Below are 13,253 nucleotides of genomic sequence, written 5' to 3' on the forward strand. Positions count from 1 at the left end.
AATTCGCAGCAGGCTTTCCTCACGAGGAGCCCGGGCAGTTCTGACCCTGGGACTTTGGGGTGACAGATTCACAGCGACAGCTGTAAGAAAATAAGCTGCCATGAATCTCTGAGCTAATACAGGAACGATTTTCACGCTCCCAGGGCTGAGGAAGGATGCCCCGCAGGGCTCCCAGCCACAGGTCAGCCCCGACCCCCTCCGGCACACCGCCCTCCCATGGCGGCCGCCGCCAGTGCCGGGGCGCACTGCGCATGCGCCCCGCGCCGCCGCGCACGGCCCTCCGGCCCGCCAGGGGGCGCGCTTCTTTCGCGCTCTCTTCCTGCGGCTGGGCTGAGGCGGCCGTGCTGCTGCCTGACCAAAACACCGCCCGGCGGCGGCGCCGCTCGCTGCAGTAGCAGGGCGCAGGCGCGGCGGTCAGCCCGCCCGGCGCAGGGCCCCGGTCCTCTTCGGCGTCGGCGGCGCTGGGCGCTCGGCTCGGCTCGGCGGGGCCCAAGATGTCGACGAAGAATTTCCGCGTGAGCGACGGGGACTGGATCTGCCCCGACAAGAAGTGAGCGGGGGCGGCCGCCCGCCCGCCCGCGGGTCCGGGCTGCGGCACGGCACGGGACAGTCCTGCGGGGCAGCACAGGGTCCGGCCGGCCCGGGGCAGCCGCGGCCGCCGGGTGTCGGGGGGCGGCTGCCCTCCCGCCGGGCCGGGGCGAGCTTCCCTGCAGGGCTCCACAGCTCCCGGCCCCCGTCGTGCAGCGGGTCCGGCACCAGCCTTCCCCCGTCCCACTCAGGGTCGGCCACGGCCCGAGAAACTTAGTGCTTTAGTTTGGAACGAATTCAGCTTCCAGTATAAAGGCGTTTGTCTTTAAGTCTCGTATGTCTGCGTTTCCCAACGTTAACTAGCGTCTTCGGTCTCTTTTTGTTTTTATTTTCAGGTGTGGGAATGTTAACTTTGCTAGAAGAACTAGCTGTAACAGATGTGGAAGAGGTGAGTGTCTTAGGTGATATTTCTTTTTTCCTCGTCTATTTCTGCCTGTTTAAAAGAAAAGAATACTAAATCTTTTTAACGAATAATAAAGTATGATATTAGAGAACTGGTTTTGGGTTTTTTCTTTTTCTTTTCCAGAAAAAACGACAGAAGCCAAAATGATGAAAGCTGGAGGGACTGAAATAGGAAAGACCCTTGCTGAAAAGAGTCGTGGCCTCTTCAGTGCTAACGACTGGCAGTGTAAAACGTACGCCCTTTTAAAAAATGCAGAGCGTTCTCTTAGTCACACAACACATCTACAATATGATACTTAATTTTGTCTGTATAAATTCACTTGTACTGACGAAAAAACAGTGATCAAAATTCGCAGCTACTCCACTAGTAGTGTTTTACAGCATGGATAGCATTTTTGTTGCTGGACAGCAGTTACTTAATTAACATGACTGGAAAAAAGAGTAGAAAATCAAGAGTGGAAAGGTTCATCTTTTTTTCAGATAAGCCAAGGCACTTCTCAGGCTCAGAAGAAATGCATAAATGGAAGTGACACCTTTGTTGCAGTATGATATTTTATTGTTAACATTCACAAAGTATTTAATGAGTAAAGTTTAGCACACAGTTAAATTCTTAGATCTTACTCCAGGCCATCAGTTGAGAATATTAAGATCTACATTAGAAAAGGACTACTTTTGTACAGTATTTTGATTTTTGAAAGGTGTTTTCAGATTTTCTGAAGGACTCTTAAGGATTTCAATTTTTGGTGATTAAGCTGTCTGACCAGTGAAACCTGGATTTTTTTTTATTATTCTATTTTTCTGTCAGAACTTTGCTGTGTTCAGCTTGGTGGGTTTCCATTTGTGCTCTTCTGCAGCACGAGACAGGCAGGTTTCCTGGGCAGTGCTGTGGGTCCCAGTATCTGAGGGAATCCCTTGGTGGCACACTTCAAGATTGTCATCTTTCCAAGTTCCTAGCTAGTCTGTGTCTTATGGACCTCCTTCTCTGCTCTTGGGACTGAGCAGCATCCTGATGACAGTGTTACAGGTAGATGAGCTGTGAGTGGCCTTTTAGGATGCTGTAAGACAGAAATGCAGTCACAGAAAGGTATAGCTGTAGCTGTGCATCGGTGGATGACGATGACTACTCGTAAGCATTATTCCAGTGGTAGCTTCTTTGTTAACTCCTCTGAACTGTGAATGCCACCAGTGGAGAGTAGTGAGGAATTTTAATGCTTCTTGTGTAGTCTTACTTCTATTAACTTGTCTGCCCACCTGCCTGTTAATTTTACTTCTTTCCCCTTGATTTGTCCAGTATGGTCATCTTGCTCTCATCCTCGTGCTGATGAAATACCCATAGACGCTCTTGTGGTTCTTTGTGCCTTGGTGACTGTTGGCCTCAAAGTTAATTGTGTTGTACTACTGACTGCGCATCACTGAGAAAACTTGGCAGATACATTTATATTAAGTGTTGCCTCAACATGTAAGCTTTTTTGATTTGAAATTAAATGTTTCTTATTTCTGTTTTGCTCTTTTTGCCTCTGAAGATGTGGTAATGTGAACTGGGCCAGAAGATCAGAATGTAATATGTGTAATACTCCAAAGTATGCTAAATTGGAGGAAAGGACAGGTAAGGTGTCTATGGCTTTAAAATACTCAAATTACTGTAAGAAATCTTATTTTCATACATGACAATGTAATTTAATTAAAGGGATTGTTTTCACAGCAGAACTAGGAAAGTTGAATGATCTTCCCTATGTAAATAAATCTGTCAGTTCTTAGACTTTAGTACTAGTAGTGTGTAATGTTTGTGAAGGTTTCATTTGGAAAAGCAACACATGTTCAGCTTAAACTGCCTCTATATTTGATTTTGATGTGAAGACGTTTGGAAGGAGTAATGCAATATTTTATTAAACTTCAAAAGGTCCAGTGTGTATATAGTGTCCTCTTACAGAGGACTCAGCAGTCACAGGAACGGTGTTCAAGGGCTGTGTAGATCAGACTGTTACCTCTTAATGAGGTTTGAGGTTTGGTCACACTGTGATGCATTTGAAGTTCCTCCTTCATTAACAATGAACCCAGTGGTAACTAGAACAGAGGATATCCTTACAATGTGGTTGTAACTATTTATACTGTTACCACTGCAAATGAGATCAGGCAGGGAATTCAATGCATAGAGTGCAACACTAATGGGTACAAAAAAAGAAGCATGGGGAAGAGCACAGAGCATATTATTCAAAAGGAAAAGTAATGTTTTTAATATTTTCATTTAATATTGCAAGCATATTAAAGAGTAATATTTAACTGAATTTCATATTTCTTAAAATTAACTATTTTTAATATTTAATTAATTTTTCAAGTTCCAGTGTCCTTGAGCGTAAATTTGCAGTCATGTGCAGGACACGTAGCAGGTTGCAGACATTTCTGGTAAATTAGAAATTAAAATAAGCCATTGAGGTTTTCCACTCACCTTATAAGAAGGAATAGAAAGATTCTTAAGGCAAATCTTGGCAGTTGTATAATTCAGTGCAACTACAGGATGCTTTTATTCCTGTTGCTCCCTGAGGATATATATGTGACTCTGTCACAGAATAACTGCATATGGGAGGAGACTGGCATGCCCAGAAACCACCAAGGAGGCTGCGTGCACATAGGACGTGGCTGTGGCAAAGAGGCTGCAGCAATGCCAGCAGCTGGGAAAGCAGTAGGCAAGTGTTGCCCTCGCCTCATGTTTCATTGCCCACTTTCCCGAGTTGGCTACTGGCTACTCTCAGAGGTGCAATACTGGTCTTCAAGGTCCGTAGCCTTTTTTCTAGCCCCTTGGAGCTGTTCTTGTGTTTATCCACACCAAGGCAATTGTCAGGCACTGCAGCCCCGCCAGAGCCCTTCTGGGAAGCTGGTTGCTCAGCATAGCTATAATCCTGAAATTTTTGTTTTAATTTTTTTCTCCATTCTTTTAAATGCTATTGCTTCTGTATTGTTTGTTTGTCTTAATCTGTTTTCTCAATTCGGTTTCTGAGTAACTATATTTAATAAACATGTGGGAACAATTCATGTTCCTCTTGAGGCCATATTACATTCTTATGGTATATAATTATAAATCCACTGAAGGCTTCCAAAACCTCTGTGAAAGGTTACAATAAACTTTGCGCTTAATGTAGCTGAACTTGGTGCAGGTCAAGAGATTGTCTTGTTTTACCCCTTTTTAAAGGATATGGAGGAGGATTTAATGAACGAGAGAATGTTGAATATATAGAACGCGAAGAATCAGACGGGGAGTATGATGAGGTAAGATTAGGTACATGTATTACTCTGGAGAGACGTGTAGTGTGCGTTTGTGTTTAGGATACATGCATTTGGTTTCCTTACAGGGAAAAGCGCTAGTCAGAAATACCTGATGCATCTCTTTGTCAAACGCGCAAGGGTGAAAGTTTTGAACTGAAAGTGAATGCATCTGTTCTGTCTTTTGGGGGGTTAAAGACTAAGAATGAGTTCAAATTAAACTGGTACAAGCTGAGTTCATTAAACAACTTGATGACCTGGCTTCAGGGTCATTCATGTTGTTTTCAGCCAGATGTTCAACATTGTTTATCCCATAGACACAAATATAAAATACTCTTGTTAAATTCAGATTTCAAGTAATCTTGTCTGTGGGTACTAATTGTATCTAAGACAAGCTTCTTCAGAAAGCTTCTTGTTGCTAACTGATATTTCCTGGTAGTTCTCCTTCCCTTTGAGCAATACCTTACTTGAAATCACTGTATATTTTTTCCTCATAGAATTTTTATCAAAAAATACAGTTGGAAGTTACATTTGATTAAATTGTATTCTAATGGAATAAAATTTCTTAGTTTGGACGCAAGAAGAAAAAGTATAGAGGGAAGCCGGTTGGACCTGCATCTATCCTGAAGGAAGTAGAAGATAAGGAGTCTGAAGGGGAAGATGAGGAGGATGAGGATGAAGATCTCTCCAAATATAAATTGGATGAGGTAGAAAGTTTGGGGTTTTTTCTAGTAACTATTTTTTTAATTATTACTGCAGTGCTGTTTAGTAGTAGTTAAGGTTTGGTCTGCATTTTTAGCTGCCTTTAGAGCAATGTAGAGGAGTAGCTATCAGAATAGTGGTGCCTACAGCTTTTGTACAGTATATGCATGAGCTCTGTTTTGTCCTAAATACCTGCATATAAAGATGTAGAATTTTTAAAAGCATAAAGAATTAAAAGCTCATCTGAGATCAGAATCAAAAATTGAGATCTTTATTTGGAACCTTTATGTATAGTTACCATATAAAGGGAATGTTCTTGAATTTTACTTTTAGCCTTTTAAAACCACGTCAGATTTCTTTTTTATAAAATGGAATAAAACATATAGAGTTTTTTTCATCTTTCCTGAAATACATGATCGTCACATACTGGATTGTCTACATCTTTGGACAACAGTCCTGCAGAGACATGCTTATATGCTTATTTTTAACACAGCAGTCACCAAATTCTGCATATTAAAAATGTCTCTGCAGAATTATGCTATGGTTATAGATTTTGAGTGTGAAAATCCCTCCAGGCGCTCATTTAAACCAACTGGTAAAAATGAATGTCTGTATTTTTAACTTCATTAGATAACAGAAAACAGAACTGTGGGTGGGTTTTTTGCAGCTTTTTAATAGTTTGCTTTGAAACACAAATTTTCAGTCACTCTTTGCTCTTTAACATTTTTGGATCTCATTAAATGCAATAACAATATTTTCAAAGGTTGAAAAAACCACAAAATCATAGAATAAGTAAAAAAATTAACTGAAGAAAACAATCAAAATATTTCTTAAGTATTGTTTGTATATCTGCATTTTTTCAGGATGAGGATGAAGATGATGCTGACCTTTCAAAATATAATCTTGATGCCAGTGAAGAAGAAGACACTAATAAGAAAAAGAAATCCAATAGGCGCAGTCGTTCTAAGTCTCGATCTTCCCACTCACGGTCTTCATCGCGCTCATCCTCTCATTCAAGCTCAAGGTCTAGGTCCAGGTAAACGGGTACAGGTCAAGGGTAACGCCAGGCAAAATGTCAGTATCTAACTTCTTTATTTACTTTTTTTCCTTGATTGCCTTACAGTTTTAGTATAATAATGTTAACAATTTTATGTGCAGAATTTACACGGGTAGATAATGTTCTGTTCTGACCTTCTGTGGGTCCTCAGTAGGGAGGCTTCATATGTGTTGTTGCTTGGTTTTAGTCAATTTAACTTGATATTTCAATTGAATCCTTAAAATTTTAAAAATAAAACTTATTTTCAGTTTTATTTTTAGGCTCATTGGCCATATGTGATTCAGTGGGTGAACATTTTTAAGCAATGTTGAGGCGAGCTGTTGAACGGAGAAGCGGAAGGGTGGTATTGTTAAAGTGGGAGGAGGTGGCAGAAGAGGGCAGTGATGATGCAGTCCAGACAGATTCAGTGAAAGGACAGAATGGAAAATATCCTGGGAATAAAGACAAGAAACTTGAATTTAGTATAATGCAGAGCAACAAAGCTTTAAGTACAGTGGCAATGTTGTCAGAGTAACTTTAAAGGTTTATATTGATCATGGGGCCACAAAAAAAATCTACTGGGTAGATTAAAGATCTCACATTATTATTTAGATTCAGTAATATAGGAACAATTCAATAAACGTTTTGTAATAACATGTAAATCATGTTGTAGCTTTTTAGCTGCATCACAAGTAATACAAGGATAATACTGATAGGTTTGAGACCTCAAATCAATACTGGCTCATAGGGGTTATACATAAAGTTCATGTACATGAAGTTCAAGTTTCTTCTCATCTTCCTAGCTTTGTAACTGCACCTTTCTGCTCTCACTGCTGTGATCACTGCCCAAATTCTTTGGACTCTCATGCTAACCAGATGTCAGACACTCTGTTTTGTCTTTCTCGCCATTGCTGTCATGCTTTTATTCATGCTGCCTCTTCTATGAAAAATCTATTGTCAGCCTCCCCACTCCTTCAAATGCCGTCTTGAGATGTGTGTTTGCTGCTTGGTTCCGAGGAGGAGCACTAAGTGAACAATAGTGACTAAGCTGACCAGCTGTCAGCAATTTTTGTATATGAAGTGAGGTGAGGAGCAAGGTCTTTCAGGAAGTGGCTGTATTTCCTGTGTGAGGATAGTATGCAGCCAGTATGGGCTGCATTTGAGTGCATTTCTTAGATTTAGGGATAGGGAGGTCAAAAAAGACAGTAGAACTTCATCGGGCCACAACTTTGTGAACTCAGAGATGTTAACAGTGAATTAAAAAGGAGCTTGTAACTGAAATTTGCTAGGGATCTTTCAGCTTCGTTGAACTTTTTTGCTGCTAGCTACAGATAATTAATTGGAAATACTATTTGTGGATACTTGTTTGTGTTTTTTAAAAAGATTTAAATATATTTTCTAGTTAGCATGTTTTCATACTGCCTTTATTTTGCACAGTAAAATGAAAAAGACATGGTAACAATATAAACTTTGAGATTGACAGCATGTATAATATATTTTTCCTGAAAAGATTATTAGAATTTGATTGCAATGCTTTCTTTTTACAGCGGTTACTGCAAGTCTGCTACCATTTTTACATATCTTTTGTGGTTTGTGCTTTAAAGAAAATCCATCATCGTGAAAAATTTGAAAATAATTTTGGCTAGTTACAAGTAGTGTTAGATATATCCGTTTTTAGCCAGGAATGAACTACTACTAAATTTTTGATGCAGTGGAAAATCTTCACAAAAACTTGAAACTGCTTACAAAATGCTTCTGAGAACTGGCTTGGGCAAAATTTGAGCTAGCTAGTCCCAACACTCTTACCTACTCAACTTTTCAAAGAAACTGATGGTTTTCAAGTTAAGGCACAAATTAAAAGTCAAGGCACCGATTTCATTAAATAGTTGAGATATGCAGTTGTTTCATTTTGCCAAATAACTGCATCCCTGTTTAATTTTTGTGCTTTGTTTTAGGAAATATAATGAAAAGCTGACTTTATAGATTTTAATGCACCATCTTACTATGTTAAATTTTCTGTTTTAAAATGTGCTATGGTGATACTGGGGGAGTAGGAGGAAATTGTCACTTCTTTAGTGACTGTAGGCCAAATTGTGTTGATGCACCATTGTTTCTACTGCTAACAGTAGCAGTTATTCTGCTAAATACAAGTCAGACACTGGAAGAAAATCTTCCATGTTGTTTCAGGTCCCATTCAAGAAGTTCTTCCAGTTCCAGATCAAGATCTCGTTCCAGTTCCAGAGAACACTCTAGATCTCGTGGGTCGAAATCAAGGTGAATGAGGTAGCACTCTCTCCTTGCAGAGAGAAAAAAGGGCAGAAGAACCACCCACTTGTTGATTTCATCGTAAAATTATGCCGGTCAAAAACATTAACTCATTTTTATCATGGAAGTCAGAATTCCTGGGGTCTCGGCACGAGGTTGTTACCACTACAGATGTATTTCTTGAGAATGCGAGGTTTTGGTTGAAGAGTTTAAGTCTGATGTAAGCTAGACAAGTGGACGCCACAGATCTTCAGTTTGAAGGAAGAAGAATTTGAATGCATGTTTACTTGCTTCAGTAATTTTTGCTGGTTTTACTGTTTCCACTTCGGCTAATTGTTGTGGAAGAAGATTAGAAAATACGCTATACCTCTGGTTTTGTGTTTAGTGATAACTTATTTAACGTATCTCACTTCCACTAGATAGTGCTGCCATTATCTTTATAAATGTGGGGGGGAATGTATAAAAATGTTGCTAGTAAATCATGCAAGAAGCTGACAGGAGTTTGAGCTAGCTGATGTTTTCTGTATAGCAGTTACTGAACTCTGCTGGGAAGAGTTACCAAAGATAAAAGTTCCTTGAGGTGTCCTGGCACAGGTGTCCTGTTGGCAGGACTTTCCTTTTGCGATGGAATGAAGAACTGTCCCATCTCCATGCATGCAGAGAATCTTAAAACTGTAAATAAGGAAGTTTGAGTTGGGAAGACCAATCGCAAATGGTGCCACCGCCCTTGGTGGCCGAAACATGCTATGGATTATCACATGAGGGTCAGCGCAAGATGGAATCTGTGCCTTTAGGAAGAGAAAAAGGGTGCCTGTGCCCCTGCTAGGTACTGCAGTGACTCGTCAGCTGAGCTGGGTTATTTGCTTGTGCCGTGTGGCATCCACCAAGTGTCCTCAGTGTATTAGCTTGTGTGAAATAGGACTGCTTTATTATTTACAGTGAGAACCCTGAAAATATTTTACCAACAATATATACTGTGTTGGGTTTTTTTAGTGTTTTATCCACCTTACTGAAAAAAAAATACTGTTAGCGGGTTTTTTTATGTAATTTTGGAATTACAGTTTAGGACTTCCTACCTCTATTACTTTTTCCACAAGTGGGTTTTTTCTTGTTTTTTTTAGATAACCAAAGTGATTTTTGAGTGCTTGTAAGTGGAACTGGTTCTTTTTTAAAAAAAAAATACACCAAAATGACTATACTAAGAGGTTTTTTAAATATTTTGGTTGCAGAAGGTCATACTCTCTACCCAAATTTATTTTGAGATTTGTAAATATACCTTCTGAGGATTTTTACTATTCTAGTAAGATGAATGTTACTTCATGAATTTCCAGTGTGAAATATTAATGATATGAAGTGAAACATTGTTAAATCAGCATTGCATCTGGTTTTCAAGCCATTTTGCTTTGTGAATTTAACTACTGAGGAAGGTCCTTATGTAGGCTACTTCCTGTCCCAGTCTCCCATCGCTTCTTTGTCCAAATGCGTCATTCTGGTGAATGCTGGAAAGAGGTTTCCAAACCATTGATGGTCCATGTATCAAGAAACACTATTTAGCAATATTTATTAAGGAAACGACCACAGCGCTAGAAGTCTTTATTGGCAGATAACTGAGGAGTAAGTATTAAAGCATCCACAAATTTATTTGTTAAAACACTGATGTAATAGAGTAGCAAGTATTCATGAAAAATGTCTCTTTTTGTTCTTTCTTTGTTCTTTCTATATTATACCAGAATTAAATCTGATTTATTTCTTAATCAATAAAGATCCAGCTCCAGGTCCTACAGGGGGTCTTCCACCCCAAGAAAAAGATCTTACTCAAGCTCTCGTTCATCATCTTCCCCTGAGAGGACCAAGAAGCGAAGTCGTTCTAGATCTTCTTCATCTGGTGATCGCAAAAAAAGACGATCGAGATCACGGTCACCCGAAAGGTTTGGGTTTATGTAGAATAAGAATGGGTGTATTTAAATGTGTGATTTTTTTTTTTTCTGAAGGACTGAGATTCACTGGGAAAAAATTGAATCTGATCAGTTATTCTGATATTAAAAGTAGTTTTCTCACTTCCCCTACTCTTACTTCCCATTAAAACCTCTGTAATTGCCTCTTTCCACACACACCCCCCGCCCTCCCACCCCCAATGAAGCTTCCTCCTGCTAGGAGCATGTTCCGTAGAAAGACTTGGGTCACCATTCTTTCAGTGTGTGAAAGTGTTAACGTATACATTATTGATATATTTTCATAAGTAAATATTGCATTTAGAAATTGTATTCTACTTTCAGTATTAAACTTACATTTTTAGTATTAAATTCACATTCATGAGCTTAAAGTGGTTTAAAGATATTTCTATATTCTTATAAGGCCCCTATCAGATATACTTGGCTTCCAGCTATTATAGGATACAGACTACTCAAAGTGGATGCTAAAATTAATTTAAACTTATTTCTTTGCATGCTTCTCCATTTATATCTTACAGACGCCGCAGATCATCATCTGGATCTTCCCATTCTGGTTCCCGTACAAGTTCTAAAAAGAAATAATGTATTAAAGCTCACATTAAAAAAAAAAACCTTCCAGTCAGTGCATGAGACATTTTTAAGAAGTTGGTGTCTTACTTGGTCAGAAGTGCTAAATCTGCTAGTAGAGGTGCATGTCTGTCCTTGCTTTCTGGAAAACTGCAGCTTTGTTCATTCATGAAACAAAAAGTGAGGTAGCATTTTAAGCCATAAACTCCCCAGAGGAGGTGTGAAGTTGTATTATTTGAGTAAGGGGATTTTTTTTTATTATTTTTAAAGACTCAGTTACTCGATTCCTGGCGCTCTCATGTATATGAGCAGGCACAGGTTGGATATGTTCTAATACAACTCTGCTCTTCACATGACAATTACAAAGAACTATCTGGAATATAGGAAGAACCCGTGACCTTTCTGCATCCAACTCCTGAGCTTGTTTGATGTAGCTCGTATGGGACCACAAAGGATTAGCATAGCTATAGGGCTGGTGTTACCCATTGGATGACAGTAGTGAGTACTTAGGTCTAATTATTTTCTGGGGTTTTTTTTCTGTGGTATAGATGAATGCCCCTCTTCCTCTTTAGCTATGCTCAGTGCAAAATAGCTATTAAATACCTAGTCCATCATATGATTCCGTAAGGAGTGAATTAGGCTTCGTTCCTTCAAAGTGAGGGTGTTTGAGACATTGGGCACTATCCGCTCCATTGCTCAAGTCTCAGAGCTGCCAGTGCCCATCACTGGAAACTGTTTGCTGCAGTCAGCAAAGTGCCCGCTCCGCAGAGGGTACTGGCTACGGTATTCTCACATGCGTGGGCCCTGGACTCTGCAATCCTTTCTTATAAAAGGGTCGTTTAGGAACTGCTCTTGAGATGGAGGAATATGGAACTAGCTTCTTGGAATCAAGTGAAGCTTCTGCAGGCCGTCTGTAAAATTCATTTTGGGCTGACTATAAATTTTCAAGGTATCTGAATTTTATTTATATTTTAAAAATGAGAGTTAATAAACTAGAAAGTTCTGACATCTTAAATGTGTTTATCAATCATTCTTTTTCCATTAAATGTAATTTATGGCTTAAAATGCTTTATTGAAATCTATTTTACTAGCAATATCACATATGAACTTGGTCTCTTGAGCTCCGTTTGGTTAAGGTTTAAGTATCTTCAGTGCCATCACAAGGTAAGTATGTGAAGGAAAATTATTCTTTCTTAAGCAAGCAAAGAGTGATATATCTGCATTTATTTCAGTAATAAAACTTCCGAACCCATATTTGACCACTGCTTTTTTTAAAATGAACTGCACAAAAACAAACGGAGCAAAATTTAAAAACTACATTCTGCTTTTTTTTTTTTAAAGACCCTTCTTTTGGACTGGTAAATAAGCAAAATGCTTTTGGTGTAGAAATATTTTGATAATCTTTTTGCAGAAAAAAATGCTGTGCAGTTTCTTCTTTAATGCTTTCTTTTCTATCTAATTTCAATGCTAAATGTGTGTAGATTGCACAAGAGCAGGTTAGTCTTTGTAACTGTGCCTCTGACAACTTTGAGTCCAACTACTAAATTGTAAAAATCAGATCAAATAGATGCTATGTTGTTAGCCTTTGGGGTTTTTTTCTTGTTCTTTGTATTAAAATTGTTGCTGTACTTAACATGAAAGTTTTTAAATTTAGCAAATGATAGGCTACAGACAAAGGAAAATTATGGTTTCATTTGGCTTAGATAAAATGTAAGGCAAAATGATTCTGTAGACAAGTGTAAATAAAGCCTGTGAGTCAACTGTGCAGCGAGTGCTTTCTCTTGGGAACATAAGTAAATCTTTATAACCTATACTAACGTTATTTTTGTTGTTGTTGTTCTCTGTTACTGCAGGGCAAGAATGGCAGTATGTGCACTTACCTGGCCACATGTATCATAAATTTTCAGATTGTTTCAGTTCTTTAAGTACTGAAAATATTTTTTTATTTAAACAGCAGCCTGTTTAAAATGAGTTTTTACACTCATTTTACATTACAGTGAGCTTCAGGGTATTTTCTTCTGTATGCGTTCCACATCTTTTCAGAAAGTTTTTAGAGGAAGCAGTATGTTTAAACTATTTTGATTTCTACATTTTAAAATACAGAGGCGCAGCAACTATGGTAGTCTGTGCATGCCTGTTACAAATGACACAAAATACCTCATTCTAGTTACTGGATCAGCAAATAAATTAGAACCAAGCTATTCGAACTAAACATGGTCCACCTCTGCTAAGACACAAAGCTAGATTAAGCTCAGGCAGTAAAAACGTGTGGGTTTACTGTAGTAGGGTGTTTGTGTGGGTTTGCGGCGTGAAATTTTCCAATTTCACTAGAAAATAATTCCCTTGCCCTCAGGGTAGCCATTGGGGTCAGATCAATTGCTGCCTACAGAAATAAAGAGGTATTTCTGTGCAGCTTTATCAAAGATCGGTGAAATTTGTAATGGCTAAGGAGCAGGTATTGAGTTTAGTGCTAATGTGCTTTT

At 39.1% G+C, this 13,253-nt stretch overlaps 1 protein-coding gene across 2 annotated transcripts; it reads left to right on the forward strand.

The window, feature by feature from the left end:
- Positions 1-399: 399 nt before the first annotated feature.
- On the forward strand, positions 400-12,535 carry ZRANB2 (zinc finger RANBP2-type containing 2). 2 transcript variants are annotated; one of them, XM_064454854.1, is made up of 10 exons: positions 400-550; positions 924-984; positions 1,122-1,223; positions 2,514-2,596; positions 4,178-4,254; positions 4,818-4,955; positions 5,814-5,986; positions 8,174-8,260; positions 10,015-10,179; positions 10,722-12,535. In XM_064454854.1, exons 2-10 carry the CDS (start codon positions 932-934, stop codon positions 10,783-10,785), a joined length of 942 nt encoding a protein of 313 aa, XP_064310924.1. In that variant the 5' UTR covers positions 400-550; positions 924-931; the 3' UTR covers positions 10,786-12,535. The 2 variants fall into 2 exon arrangements, with proteins under 2 accessions (XP_064310924.1, XP_064310923.1); XM_064454853.1 differs by having other exon boundaries at positions 924-976; positions 1,115-1,223.
- The last annotated feature ends 718 nt before the right edge of the window (positions 12,536-13,253 follow it).

Source organism: Phalacrocorax carbo, chromosome 6 (assembly GCF_963921805.1).
Source record: "Phalacrocorax carbo chromosome 6, bPhaCar2.1, whole genome shotgun sequence".
NCBI lineage: Eukaryota > Metazoa > Chordata > Aves > Suliformes > Phalacrocoracidae > Phalacrocorax > Phalacrocorax carbo.